The 14,131-nt window shown below is 44.8% G+C and overlaps 1 protein-coding gene across 1 annotated transcript in view; it reads right to left on the bottom strand.

Moving 5' to 3' along the window:
- Positions 1-12,615, bottom strand: part of AIF1 (allograft inflammatory factor 1) — a 28,359-nt gene extending 15,744 nt beyond the window's left edge. The window contains exons 1-2 of the mRNA XM_058173121.1: positions 12,407-12,615; positions 4,626-4,687 (exon numbers count right to left, since the gene is read on the bottom strand). Coding sequence (XP_058029104.1) covers positions 4,626-4,687; positions 12,407-12,482 — 138 coding nt within the window. The 5' untranslated portion in view covers positions 12,483-12,615. The remainder of the gene's footprint in view (positions 1-4,625; positions 4,688-12,406) is intronic.
- Positions 12,616-14,131: the final 1,516 nt, after the last annotated feature.

Consider the following 14,131-nt stretch of genomic DNA (forward strand, 5'->3'; position numbering starts at 1 on the left):
CACCTACCCACCCACTCACCTATCTGTCTATCCATCTGTCCATCCACCTGTCCATCCATCCATCCATCCATCCATCCATCCATCCATCCATCCATCCACTCACCTACCCACCCACCCACCCACCCACCCATCTATCTATTCATCTATCCATCTGCACATACATCCATGCAGCCATGCATCCACCCACCGACCCACCCACCTATCCATCTATCTAATTTATCTGATCATCTTCCTTGTACTTTAGCAAGTGAAGCAATCAAAATATTATTAGGAAGTCAGATTAAAGAGGGCTGTCATGACAAAATTATTTTTTACTCTTTTTAACAAGTATTGCTAATTTCTGCTGATGTTTTCGGTGATGGTGAACATAGATGAGCTATTTTCAAGGCAGATGCATTTCTGAATATAATCCCAACTTTTCCAGTGAAGGCTCTGTAAATTAGAAGTGCTGTCTTTGGTGAAGGCGATGGGGAATCTGGTAAGGAAAACTCTCTGAAATGATGACCTAACAGGTCACAGGTTGTCTAGTGCAGGGGTCTCCAACCTTGTCAAATTTAAGAATTGTGAACTTCAACTCCCAGAGTTCCTCAGCCAGCCAAGCTGGTTGAGGAACTCTGGGAGTTGAAGTCCACGAGTCTTAAAGTTGGCAAGATTGGAGACCCCTGGTCTAGTGTTATAATCTATTTTAGCCACTAGGGGTCAGATAAACTATAAGGTTAAGTAGTATGTGGACAAAACTAGAATTTCAGCAGTGTTGGGTGGGGTGAAACTTGATTTTATTGCTAGCGTACATCTTTGACAATAAAAAGTTACTTATTTATTTTAGGGAAAAACGTTGCAGTTGAAGAGCCAGTCTTTCTAATGCTGGAGAAAGACATTTCACAGACACATAGGCCTAAGTACATTTTTTTCTTTTTCTTTTTGCAGTTTTTTGCTCTGATATTTGTCACCAAAAAAATTAAACAGTGTGTCCTTCTTTCCCTCCTCAATCCTCCTTTCCAATTGTCCATATCTCCTTTGACTTGTTGGAAAAGTTATTGCCATTCCTCCTAATGTTCAGCCCCCATGGGTTACTTTCAGGGGTGGGCTTCAAAAATTGTAGCAAGGGGTTCTCTGCCTGGTTGCTGGGTGGGTATGGCCATGGTGGGCGTGGCCTAGTCGGCCTCCTGCACCATGGCAGGAGGATGTTTTTGCCCTCCCCGGGCTCTGGAGGCTTTCCTTGAGTCTCCTGGAGGCAAAAACGGTCTCCCCAGGCTCCAGAGGCCCTGTATTCATAGACCCATTTCTGGGTGTTCCCCAAGCTAGTGTTCTTGGACCAACGCTCTTCATACTATACATAAATGATCTCTGTGACCATATCTCAAGTTATTGTGTTCTCTTTGCTGACAATGTCAAACTGTTTAATACCACTAACAATACTTCTACCCTTCAAGAAGACTTTGACTTTGTTTCCGATTGGTCTAAAACTTGGCAACTCCAAATCTCAACCAGCAAATGCTCAGTCTTACATATTGGAAAAAATAACCCTATCAACAAGTACAAGCTTGATGGTCATTACCTTACTGATGACCCGCACCCTGTCAAAGATCTTGGAGTTTTCATATCAAATGACCTAAATGCCAAAGCCCACTGCAACTACATCGCAAAAAAGGCTCTAAGAGTTGTAAACCTAATTTTACGCAGCTTCTTTTCCAAAAACTCTACACTACTAACTAGAGCATACAAAACATTTGCCAGACCTATTCTTGAATACAGCTCATCCGTCTGGAACCCATACCACATCTCTGACATTAATACAATCGAATGTGTCCAGAAATATTTTACTAGAAGAATTCTTCGCTCCTCCGAAAACAACAAAATACCTTATACCACCAGGCTTGAAATCCTGGGATTAGAAAATTTAGAACTTCGCCGACTTCGACATGACCTGTGTTTAACACACAAAATCATCTATTGCAATATCCTTCCCGTAAAGGACTACTTCAGCTTCAATCACAATAATACAAGAGCAAACAATAGATTCAAACTTAATGTCAACCGCTTCAAACTTGATTGCAGAAAATATGACTTCTGTAACAGAGTTGTTAACTCCCAAACCGCTGTGAACCCCCAGTAGCCCATCCCTGGTTACTTTCCTACCGTTCTTTTCTTACAACGTTCTTAACATTACAGAAACATCTACGGTAGCATTCCTACTGTAAAATGAAACCTGGTAATGGCATGATGGTTGATAAAGAGCTTTATATGCTACAGTCATTGTAGACTGTGGACGTTGAGATTTTAAGCAACAGAGTTTCTTGGTTTGAAATCTGTTATTTGAATCTCTCTGCTCATGTATTTACTAATGGGATTATTTCCCCAGTCACTGAAATCCAATATGGGACCTATGGATGACCTTCGTTTCCCCTACGTTTTAATCCAATGCTGCAACTTTTGACATAAAATAACCAGATGAAATCCACAGTATCTGGTTTGCTGAAATTTAGAAAAAAATAGGATCTTCAGATTATATTATGTGTGTTGGTGTGTACATAATGAATAAATATTAAACTGATATATGAATCTGTTCCTGAGTTTGCTGCAGCGATATAGTGATGAGGTAAATATTCAGAGTTACAAAAGTTGGAGTAGGTCAACTGTAGTGCCAATCAGCAAAAAAGGTTTTGATAGAAGCAGGTAAAAAACTAATTTTTGTTCATTGATTGGAATTTCTTAATTATGATCCTGTTTAGTGGATAGGAACAGTTCAATACGTAGCACCAGGATAAAACAGAATGTTAAAAAATGGATGAAAATAATCTTAAATGTGTGTGAAAGAATTAATGTAATAAAAATGAATTTTGCATCAAGACTGATATGTATTTATCTGGGAAGCAAAGTCTATTTGGATGGGTCAAAGTCTTGCAGGGAGCTTCAATGGCTGAGTGAGGGGATTAGAACTCAGGTCTTTTCACTCCTAGTTCAACACCTTCACCACTAGACCTTGGGCCAATCCCCTCTCTCAGGCCAAAAATCACTTTCATGACTGAAGATAGACTTGAACATGACCTGAGTCACAGTTCCTGTGTTTGCAGCCTATTTCACCATACTTAATCAAGGATACTACTCAGCTAACTTTGTTTCCTGGGTTCACATCAGGGGTGAAATGCTCCCGATTCGGACCGGATCAGGTGATCTGGTAGCAATGGGGATGGGTAGTTCGGAGAACCGATAGCAAAAATCCGTGCCCTCCTGCCACCCATGCCCACCCAATCTCTTGGTCCCCACTTGCCTACTTGGCAGCTAGCTGCTTCTTTCGGGCTCACTCTTGCCTTGCTTCGGCTGCTGCAATCAATTGCATCAGCTAGCAACTCAATCTGACTGCCTTGTCCCTTGAATTGGGTAAGAAACTGGGGATTTTTTGGGGGGGGAAGCTTTAAAAAATAATTAATTGGGTTTTTTTAAGGAATTTTTTTTTTAGACATAGCAATTTAAAGTTAAGGAAGTTTTAAATTTAGCTGCTTTTATCTAAAAATATCTGGATGCAGTGGCTTAGTGGCTAAGACGCTGAGCTTGTTGATTGAAAGGTTGGCAGTTCAGCGGTTCGAATCCCTACTGCCGCATAACGGGGTGAGCTCCCGTTACTTGTCCCAGCTTCTGCCAACCTAGCAGTTTCGAAAGCACGTAAAAAATGCAAGTAGAAAAACAGGGACCACCTTTAGTGGAAGGTAACAGTGTTCCGTGCGCCTTTGGCGTTTAGTCATGCCAGCCACATGACCACGGAGGCATCTTCGGACAGCGCTAGTTCTTCGGCTTTGAAACCGAGATGAGCACCACCCCCTAGAGTCGAGAACAACTAGCACATATGTGCGAGGGGATCCTTTACCCTATCTAAAAATATAAATTAAAGTAAAATAAAATAATAAAATATTTGTGCTTTCTGAGATTTGGTGTGTTTTTGTAGTGTTTCACTCTACACAAACACATAAAATCTCACAAAGCTGCATGTGGCATTTTGTGTGTGTGAGTAAGTTGTGTTGTGTGTTTGTAAAGTGTTAAAGTTGGTTTTTGAGCTTTTTGTGACTGTGTGAGGTTCCTGCTTCTTTCAGCCCCCCCCAGGCCATGCCTCCAGACCCGGCTGATGGCAATCAGGCCTGGCTGGACCCTAGGTTTCGTAGGCAGGAGAGGCGGGAACAACAGAAGCAGGGGTGGGGCAGGCCTAGGAAGTGCTGAGTCATGGAGCCACACCCCACAGGATATAAAAGCAGCAAGGGCTGCTATACCTCTTTGTAGCAAGCAAATCAACTGCTTAACTAGAGCTGAAGTACTGTTTGTTCCTGGTTGACTCATCAAGAGAGATAATAGAGACACTTGGTAGACGCTCGCTAGTTTGCTGCCAGAGCTGATAGTGCTGTCTAATTAAGTCATCGCTCGGACTGAGGTGAGGGGGACAGAACAGGCCTCTTGGAAAAAAGCACCTTTGGTTCAACCTTGGCCACTTTTAAGATGTGTGGACTTCAACTCCCAGAATTCCCCAGCCCCTGGGAGGTGAAGCCCACACATCTTAAAGTGGGCAAGGTTGAGAAACACTGCTGAAAAATGATTGGTGGATAGCGTGTGGTGTAAACACAAACATTGAGTCTTACCTTGTTGAGGGAATCTAACAATTCTTCCTGCTGAACCTTCAACGCCCCATAGGCTTTTCCTCCTAAAAGAAGGAGAAAACATTAAGGTAAAGGTAAAGGTTCCCCTTGCACATATGTGCTAGACATTCCCAACTCTAGGGGGTGGTGCTCATCTCCGTTTCAAAGCCGAAGAGCCAGCGCTGTCTGAAGACGTCTCCATGGTCATGTGGCCGGCATGACTCAATGTCAAAGGTGCACGGAACGCTGTTACCTTCCCGCCAAAGGTGGTCCCTATTTTTTCTACTTGCTTTTTTACATGCTTTCGAAACTGCTAGGTTGGCAGAAGCTGGGACAAGTAACCGGAGTTCACCCCTTTACACGGCAGCACTAGGGGTTTGAACCGCTGAGCTGCCGACCTTTCGATTGACAAGTTCAACGTCCTAGCCCCTGAGCCACCGTGTCCCTTGAGAAAACATTAGCAGCCATATAAAGCTGTCTGCACATCTGTGCCTTCCTTCCCACATGTTCCTCTGGGCCTTATCCAGTATTTACAGTTCCCCTTTTAGTGGCAGTTTCTTGATGAGAAACGGGGTGAGATGTTCCTCTCCTTGGATTTTGGTTTGCTGTAGATCTTGGGCAATCGAAGAGGAACTAAACCAAATATTCTGACTCAGTGGTATTTTCTTTCGATTCCCCCCATTCCCTCACCCACAACAATAAAGAGGAAAAGCTGTAAACAGTCACAGGTCATCCTCAACTTACGAACCACAAATGAGCCCCATTTTTTTTTTTTGTGTGTCAAGCGAGACATTTGTTCAATGAGTTTTGTCACATTTTACGACGTTTCTTGCCCCAGTTGTTAAGTGAATCAGTTCTTCGCTCAGTTAGTAACATGGTCGTTAAGTGAATCTGGCTTTCCCCGTTGACTTTGCTTGTCAGAAGATCGCAAAAGAGGGGTGTGTGTGTGTGTGTGTGTCACATGACCACGGGGCAGCGCAACCGTCGTAAATACGAACCAGTTTGCCAAGCGTCTGAATTTTGATCACATGACCACGCGGATGCCGCAAAGGTTGTAATTGTGAAATACAACCAGATACAACCTTACGACTTACAAATAGTCTTAAGTCACTTGATTCAGTGACTAAATGAACTGTTGTAAGCCGAGAACTACCTGGATTGGGATGGGAGACTATGGCTGCAGTCAGTGGTGGGATTCAAATAATTTAACAACCGGTTCTCTGCCCTAATGACCAGCTGGGTAGGCGTGGCATGGTGGTCATGTGACTATGTGGGTGTGGCCAACTTAACGTCACTCACGTCGATGGACGCTTCACCTTAGCAGTTATAATGTAATAAAGGTTAACCGGAGAGGCAGTTTCTGTAAGCAGGGCAATAAAGATTAGGCTAGAAACACCACCAGAATGTTTCCTTCCTGCCTTCCTTACAGGATTAGCTCTGTAAAGTGGAAAAAAAACAAAATAAGATTTCTTCCAACAACCGGTTCTCTGAACTGCTTAGAAAGTTAACAACCGGTTCTCCCGAATAGGTGCGAACTGGCTGAATCCCACCACTGGCTGCAGTGGAAAACTTGACACTGCAGCGTTGACCATGGAAGGAAAAACAGGAATTAAGGTCTTGCAAAAAATAATGCATCTGCTTAAAAGACTTTTCTTTTCTTCTTTTTTTGGTACTAAGAATGGCAAACTTCCACATTCACGAGTAATTTTTGTTGTTTCAAAATATCTGCCCACAACAAGAAAGAAGGTACTGGTGACCAGCACGGCCATCGGCCCTTAAAGATAGCCCAGATGAGAAGCATCAACCATGAGTAATTGCACTGCCTTCGTTGTGAGTAGAGGCAGGTTTCAGCAGGTTCTGACCAGTTCTGGAGAACTGGTAGTAGAAATTTTGAGTAGTTCGGAGAACCAGTAGTAAAAATTCTGACTGGCCCCGCCCCCATCTATTCTCTGCCTCCCGAGTCCCAGCTGATTGGGAGGAAATGGGGATTTTGTGGTATTCTTCCCCTGCCACACTCACCAAGCCATGCCATGCCCACCAAGCCACACCCACAGAACCGGTAATAAAATTTTTTGAAACCCACCACTGGTTGTGAGGTTAGATCAACAGAATCTGGCAAGTCTGAACGCACATCTCTCCCCCTTTACCTGTGCAATCCAAGAAACTAAGGAAATTCTCTTGTGAAACAGAATGGGCCATCTTGCTTCAGCCAATTTGCTGTAGGCAACTTGCCATAGCCAGTGGTAGTATTAAGCCGGTTTGTACCGATTCGGGTGAACTGGTACGGAGGTAGGCCTGCCTACCTGGTCTGGCACGTGGCCGTCCTATTTAGCCACGTTTTCGAGGCCAGGCGCGTGAACAGAAGGCACACATGTGAGCAAACCACATGCATGGAAGTGCGCGTGTGCGGGCAGGGCGAACTGATGGTTAAAAATATGTGAAACCCACCTCTGGCCATAGCAGCCAACTTGGCACAGGGCAATTCACTCTGGGGCAATTCAACAATTCAATTTAATGATTTAAAACAATGTAAACAATATTTAAAGTTTTGTGATTCACATTTAATGTTGTCCTTCCTTTGGCATCCTTTAATTATTTTATTCCATCAGTTCTTCGATATTAGCGTAACTCTTGTTCTGCGGGGAGATGTTCTGTGGCGAGTTGGCTGAAGCGAGTTGGCTGTGGCAAGTTGTCCTAGATCCCTTCTGAAATGTTTGCCACATCCATGTTGCTTCTCTGGGCTCAGCTGCCTCTTATCTGATTGTTGCCTAGTCTGCAGGTACTGCTGCTGCTGCTCCTCCCCTCCACCCCTTCCCCCTCTTCCCCCTCCTCCTCCTTCCTTCCTTCCCCTCCTCCTCCCTCTCTCAGATATTCTCAGAGATCATTAGAGTGATTGACCAGTGAGCCCTTGAGAGCCTCCAGACTTTTTGGGGGCGGAATGGGACAACTCACCCCAGCCAACTTGCAGCCACCTCTCCACGGCCAACTTGCTGTGGCCAACTCATCATGTCCAACTCATCATGTCCAACTCATCATGTCCAACTCATCATGTCCAACTCATCATGGCCAACTCATCATGTCCAACTCATCATGGCCAACTCATCATGGCCAACTCATCATGTCTAACTCATCATGGCCAACTCATCATGTCTAACTCATCATGGCCAACTCATCATGGCCAACTCATCATGGCCAACTCATCATGGCCAACTCATCATGGCCAACTCGCCACGGCTAATTGGCTGTGGGACAACTCACCGCAGGACAATTTAACAGTTTCAATTTAACGAATTATAAATAAACTTAAAAATGTTTTAATTTTTGTCATTCACACTTCATTTTGTCCCTCCTTTTGCATCTGTTCTTTAATTACTCTATTCTAGGGGTCTCCAACCTTGACAACTTTAAGACTTGTGGACTTCAACTCCCAGAATTCCTCAGCCAGCTTTTCTGGCTGAGGTATTCTGGGAGTTGAAGTCCACAAGTCTTAAAGTTGTCAAGGTTGGAGACCCCTGCTCTATTCCATTTTTTCTTTGATATTAGTTTAACTCTGATCCAGCAGTGAATTGTTATGCAGCCATAGCAAGTTGGTTGTGGCGAGTTGGCCACGGTGAGTTGACCATGGCGAGTTGGCTGTGGCAAATTGTCCTAGACCCGTTTAGGGTAGCTTTAAATCAATTGGTGATCCTTAAAGGCAGAGGCAAGCAACCTGGTACAGGTACTCCTTGACTTACAACTATTTGTTTAGTGACCATTCAAACTTAGAAAGGCACTCAAAAAAAGTGACTTAGGACCATTTTTCACACGATCTTTGCAGCATTCCCATAGTCACGTGATCAAAATTGGGATGCTTGGCAACTGGTTCACAGTTATGACGGTAGCAGTGTCAGGTGATCCCCTTTTGCAGCCTTCTGTCAAACAGAGTCAATGGGGGAGCCAGGTTTCACTTAATGACTGTGTTACTAATTTAACACCTGCAGTGATTCGCTTAACAACTGTGACGAGAAAGGTTGTAAAATGGTGCAAAGCTCACTAAACACCTGTCTTGCTTAGCAACAGAAATTTGGGCTCAACCTATACCTATCAGTCTCCTTCTTTGAGCTGACATGCTGGAAAACTGTCATGTCCCCCTCCCTCTCCAAAGACCAGGTCTAGGAAGTCCGTATCAAGCGTGGCAACGAAGCCTCTGCAGCTTGTCAAATTCCTTCGAGGTTTCTCAGGGCAGGCAGCAGTCCAAGTTGTGATTTCAGCAATAGCAGCAAACTAGATGAGACTTTGCTTGACTCAAGGTTGGAATGCCAAAAGCAGGTCCTTTATATAGGCTGTGGGGTGTGGCTCCATGACTCAGCATTTATCCAGGCCTGCCCCTCCCTTCCTTCTGCAGGCATCGCCTCTCAGATCTCCAGAATCGAGGATCCTCCCACTTTGAATTCTCTTCAGCTGGATCTGCTATCAGTAATTCCAGCACGTGGCTGGCTTCCTGCTCACACGCTGTAGGAGTGAGGTTTATCAGGTTTGTTTGTTCATTCCTGGAATCCTCTCCGGGCATGGGGCCAGGGCCGGGGGCTGGAGGCACGACAGGCCATTCATCTTCATTATCAGACTCGGAGTCTGATAACAGGCCTGGGTGTAGACAGGAGGGGCCCGGCTGAGGAGAGGAGGGAGGACGAGGCACAACAAAAACAAAATAAAAGAAGGTCCTTCCTTCCTTCCTTCCTTCCTTCCTTCCTTCCTTCCTTCCTTCCTTCCTTCCTTCCTTCCACTCCACACGGCTCCACTCCACTCCACTCCACTCCTGTGGGGCCCTGTGCATAGACTTCATGCTATTCTGAGAAAATTATGGAAGTGCTGACTTTTATGTTTCATAACTTGAATGTGAACACATATGCTGACCATTGGATTATTTGTTCTATTTTCAGTTTAGCTCAACCTTTCAAATATTTAAATTCAAGTTTGACCTCTGGATGCCAGTAACACCAGCAGGGCCACTGCTGTTTTTTTCCTTCCTTTTCACTGTGTCAAATCTATTTCAGAACATCTTCTACCCTACTTTAGGGTAGAATATTCATTTTCAGCAATTGCCCCACTAACACTTGGTGATACGTTCAAAGCAGGGGTGAAATCCAGCAGGTTCTGACAGGTTTTGGAGAATCGGTAGTGGAAATTTTGAGCAGTTCGGAGAACTGGCAAATACCACCTCTGCTTGGCCCTAGAGTGGGGTGGAAATGGGGATTTTGCAGTATCCTTCCCCTGCCACGCCCACCAAGCCACGCCCACATAACCAGTAGTAAAAAAAATTGCATTTCATCACTGGTTCAAAGGAAACATTGAACCTCCAGAAGGAAACTTGGAGAAAACACGACCTCTTTAGGGGATGTCTTGGCCATCCACCCCATACAAACAAGAAAAGAGAGAAGGTAAAAGCTAGAAAGTCCGAAACAAGAGTTTTGCGCTATGGCAGAGTCAGTAATTACACAACCCCCAACCTGCAGGTAGCTACTGAAAGTTTTGGAGTGTCCCTCTTTGGAGACTGCTAGACCAGTGGTGAAATCCAAATTTTTTTACTACTGGTTCTGTGGGTGTGGCTTGGTGGGTGTGGCTTGGTGGGCATGGCAGGGGAAGGATATTGCAAAATCTCCATTCCCACCCCATCACAGAGGAAGGATACTGCAAAATCCCCATTCCTTCCCCACTCCTGGGAGAAGGATACTGCAAAATCTCCATTCCCTCTCCACTCCTGGGGGGAGGATATTGCAAAATCTCCATTCCCATCCCAGTCTGGGCCCAGCCAGAGGTGGCATTTGCCGGTTCTCCGAATTACTCAAAATTTCCACTAGTTGTTCTCAGAACTGCTCAAAATTTCTGCTACCAGTTCCCAGAACCTGTCAGAACCTGCTGGATTTCACCTCTGTGCTAGACTTTATCATTTTGTACTTTCTGCGAGACATGATTGGACACATAATTAAAGAGCAACCCTATCAAGGAGAGAATGAAGTCTAAAAATAAGTTAATATGTGCAAAATTCATTCTTGTCCTTGACCGCATCGTCTCCTTTTGGTAGAACGTACAGTAGTGACCAAAATTGTGGAAACCTTTTGGGAAAAGTGTATTTAATAACACCACTTTTTTGGGGAGGGGGTGGCCTGGGAATAGCCCAGACCTTAACCCAATTGAAAATCTATGGAGCTGACTAAAGAAACTTGTTAGTTAGAAGCGACCCAGCAATAAAACCCAGTTAATTGAAGCAATCATTCCATCTTGATTTCACATTATAACAGCTGCAGAAGTAAAAGACTTGGTTCACTCCACGGGAAGATGTTGTAAGGCCGTAATTCATGCTAAAGGTTACCCAACTAAGTGTTAACTGACGTGATCATTTTTGTATATCTCATTTTTTTCTACGTTTCACTTTTCTTCTTTATACTGTAACTGGTATTCTAATAGCAAATCCTTCATAAAAGTTATTGCATTACATTCTTGATTAAATTATCTTTCCACTGATATATAATTTTATGGTACTACTCCAAAAAAAAAAAAAAAGTGGTGTTATTAGCTAATATTGCGGATTTTTATTTGGCTGTACACCACCCTGAGTCCTTCGGGAGAAGGGCGGTATAAAAATCGAATAAAATAAATAAAATAAAATAAATAAATAATTTTAGAAAACACACTTTTCCCAAAAGGTTTCCACAATTTTGGCCACTACTGTATTTGTTGTATTTGCTGGCAACAGGCAGTGCTGGAATACTTCAGCCCCTTGATTGTCAGACTTCCTTAACAATCCTTACAATTAAGATTACTCAAATAAGCCAAGTTGACAGCCGCAACGGTGCCGTTGAAGCTCTGTTGGCTGACATGTTGACTTTTTTGACCACATCCTGCAGATCCCCGTTTCCTGCTTTTCAAGCTGGGACTGTCGCCGTGCCTCGGTTGGCAGACTTTTGACCAGTAGCTTGTTCTAACTAACAGGATGTCATTGGCGGCTTATCAGCTGAGTTCCCAGCAAAGAGTTATAAAGATTCAGAATAAAGCTGGAAGGGAGGTCTTGTAGTCCAACCCCCTGCTCAAGCAGGAGCCCCTAGCCTAGCCCATTTCAGACAAATGGCTGTCCGGTCTCTTCATAAAAACCTCCAGTGATGGGGCACCCAAAACGTCTGATGGCAAAGCTATTCCACCGGTGGATTGTCCTCACTGTTAGGAAGTTTCTCCTTAATTCCTGGTTGCTTCTCTCCTTGCTTAGTTTCCATCCATTGCTTCTTGTCCTGCTGCCTTCAGGTGCTTTGGAAAAATAAGTCGACTCCCTCTTCTTTTATGGCAGATACTCAAATACTGGAATACTGCTATCGTGTCTTCCCTAATTACAAAACTCTTGCAACCGTTCTTCACGAGTTTTAGTCTCTGGGCTTGTAAGCCTATGCTTGCAAAAAAAATAAATAAATCTGTTCACCAGATCAAGGCATTGATAAGATCTCCTCCATCCCTTGCTCAGCTAAAGTTCTGCAGGTTATCGTGGAGCCCTCCTTAACTAGAAGACTTTGGATCTCCCATTAGCCTCCTTTCACAACCCAAAGTTGTCTCCTCCTGCGGTCCTATTTGGGAAAACCTATCCGAATTCTCTTTTCACCCTGTCTTCGGTGCCTTCCACTCCCTGCCTCTCCCCTTGGGTCTCTCTGGTTCTCTTGCTGTTACTAATTTCCCAACGCTACTCTCTTTCTCAACTCCGAGTTGCAAGAGGCTGCGCTGTTGCTTCCCTAAAAAGACACAATCCCAAACAAGCTGGGTACCTTGTGGATTCATCGGCTCGCTTGTGCGCCTTTGCCTGGTCTTCCAAGGGGTTCCTCCGGATTCCGACACACACATTCACAGAGGGCTCTGCTCAGCGCTGCCACGCCACTCCCCACGTTCCCCCTTACTCAAGCGTCCTTTTCATATAGACAGCGCGGTGCACACGCATGTATATATGAAGCGGCCACTTCCTTTTTTATGCTCAGAGAAACCACAGTTCATTGGCGCGCACCCGTTGCACGGGTAGAAGAAGGCTTAATGTTTCGGGAAGCTTTGTGCTGCAGACAACCGTGTATGTGTGTATTTGTGTGAGGTGGGGGGAGGCTGGAAATGACAGGCCCACCCTTTGTGCAGAGGGAGCAGGTGGAAACGAGGCAAGGCTGGGGTGAAGGAGGGTTGAGGGAGGGGTGGGGAGAGCGGGGCATGTTCCCAGCAGCTGCCAAGCTTAACCGATATCTTCAGATTTGAAGCATCGCAAGTTACTATGCTGTGGAAATATGCGCTGGCTCATTCTTAGCCATTGTTTCGGGGAGGGGGGGGGAGGAGAACTGCATTGGATGTTTTAAGGTCAGAGTTCATCGCTCCCTCCCCACACACCCCACAGCCCAAATGGCCCATGGAGCGCTGCCAAAACATGATGACAAATTCATGCGTTTTCAGCTGTTTTTTGAGTTTCACTCATTTTACAGTTGATTGGAATAGTTTTACCGGTAAGTATGGAAATAGGAGCCTAAGGCCTTATTGGGGCAAGATACAGGTAGTCCAATTGAACTCCCAATTTTTTGTTGTTGAGTGAGATAGTTGCTAGGTGAGCTTAGCCCCATTTTATGACCTTTCTTGCCACAGTTGTTAAGTGAATCATGGCAGTTGTTAAATTAGTAACATGGCGGTTAAGTGAATCCAGCTTCCCCATTTGACTTTGCTTGTCAGGAGGTCACAAAAAGGGATCGCATGACCCCGGGACACTGCGACCGTCGTAAATACGAGCCAGTTGCCAAGCATCCGAATTCTGATCATGTGACCAGAGAGATGCTACAACAGTCGTAAGTGTGAAAAATGTTCATAAGTCACTTTTTTTCAGTTCCGTTGTAACTTCAAATGGTCACTAAATGAATGGTTGTAAGTCGAGGATTACCTGTATTACGGGATAGCTATACATAAATACTAACTTGATGGCACCAACCAACCAACCATATTATTATTAGCATCCAGTCATATATTTCGTGATTTCCTCCCTTGGTAACAAGACCAGCCATGGAGGCCGTCTCCTGTTTATTTGGTTGGAATGAGGAAAAGAGCACTGCATTATCAACTTGTGTATCCCTTTTGGACACACAGACAAACACACGCACACAACAACATTATATCCGGGGGTGGTATTCACTTACCTTCACTACCGGTTCGTAAATGTGAGCGCATGAGCCGCCTCCGTCCATGTGCAGGGCCTTCTGTGCATGCGCAGAGTGTTGTGTCTCGTCCAATCTCACCTCAGCCGGGGTCTTCTTATCTGCTTCCGAACACGGAAGAAGAAATACCTCCAGCCCCCAGCCCTGGCTCCATGCCCAGACAGGCTGAAGAGGAAGAAATACCTCCAGCCCCCAGCTCTGGCTCCATGCCCAGGCAAACGGAGCAACTAGACCCCTCCCCCTCCTCCACAGCATGTGAGCCTGAGGAAGGTTTATTACCAACAGCTGCCGACTGGAGTGACCCTTGTGTCAGAAGAC

This window comes from Ahaetulla prasina, chromosome 2 (assembly GCF_028640845.1).
Source record: "Ahaetulla prasina isolate Xishuangbanna chromosome 2, ASM2864084v1, whole genome shotgun sequence".
NCBI classification, from domain to species: domain Eukaryota; kingdom Metazoa; phylum Chordata; class Lepidosauria; order Squamata; family Colubridae; genus Ahaetulla; species Ahaetulla prasina.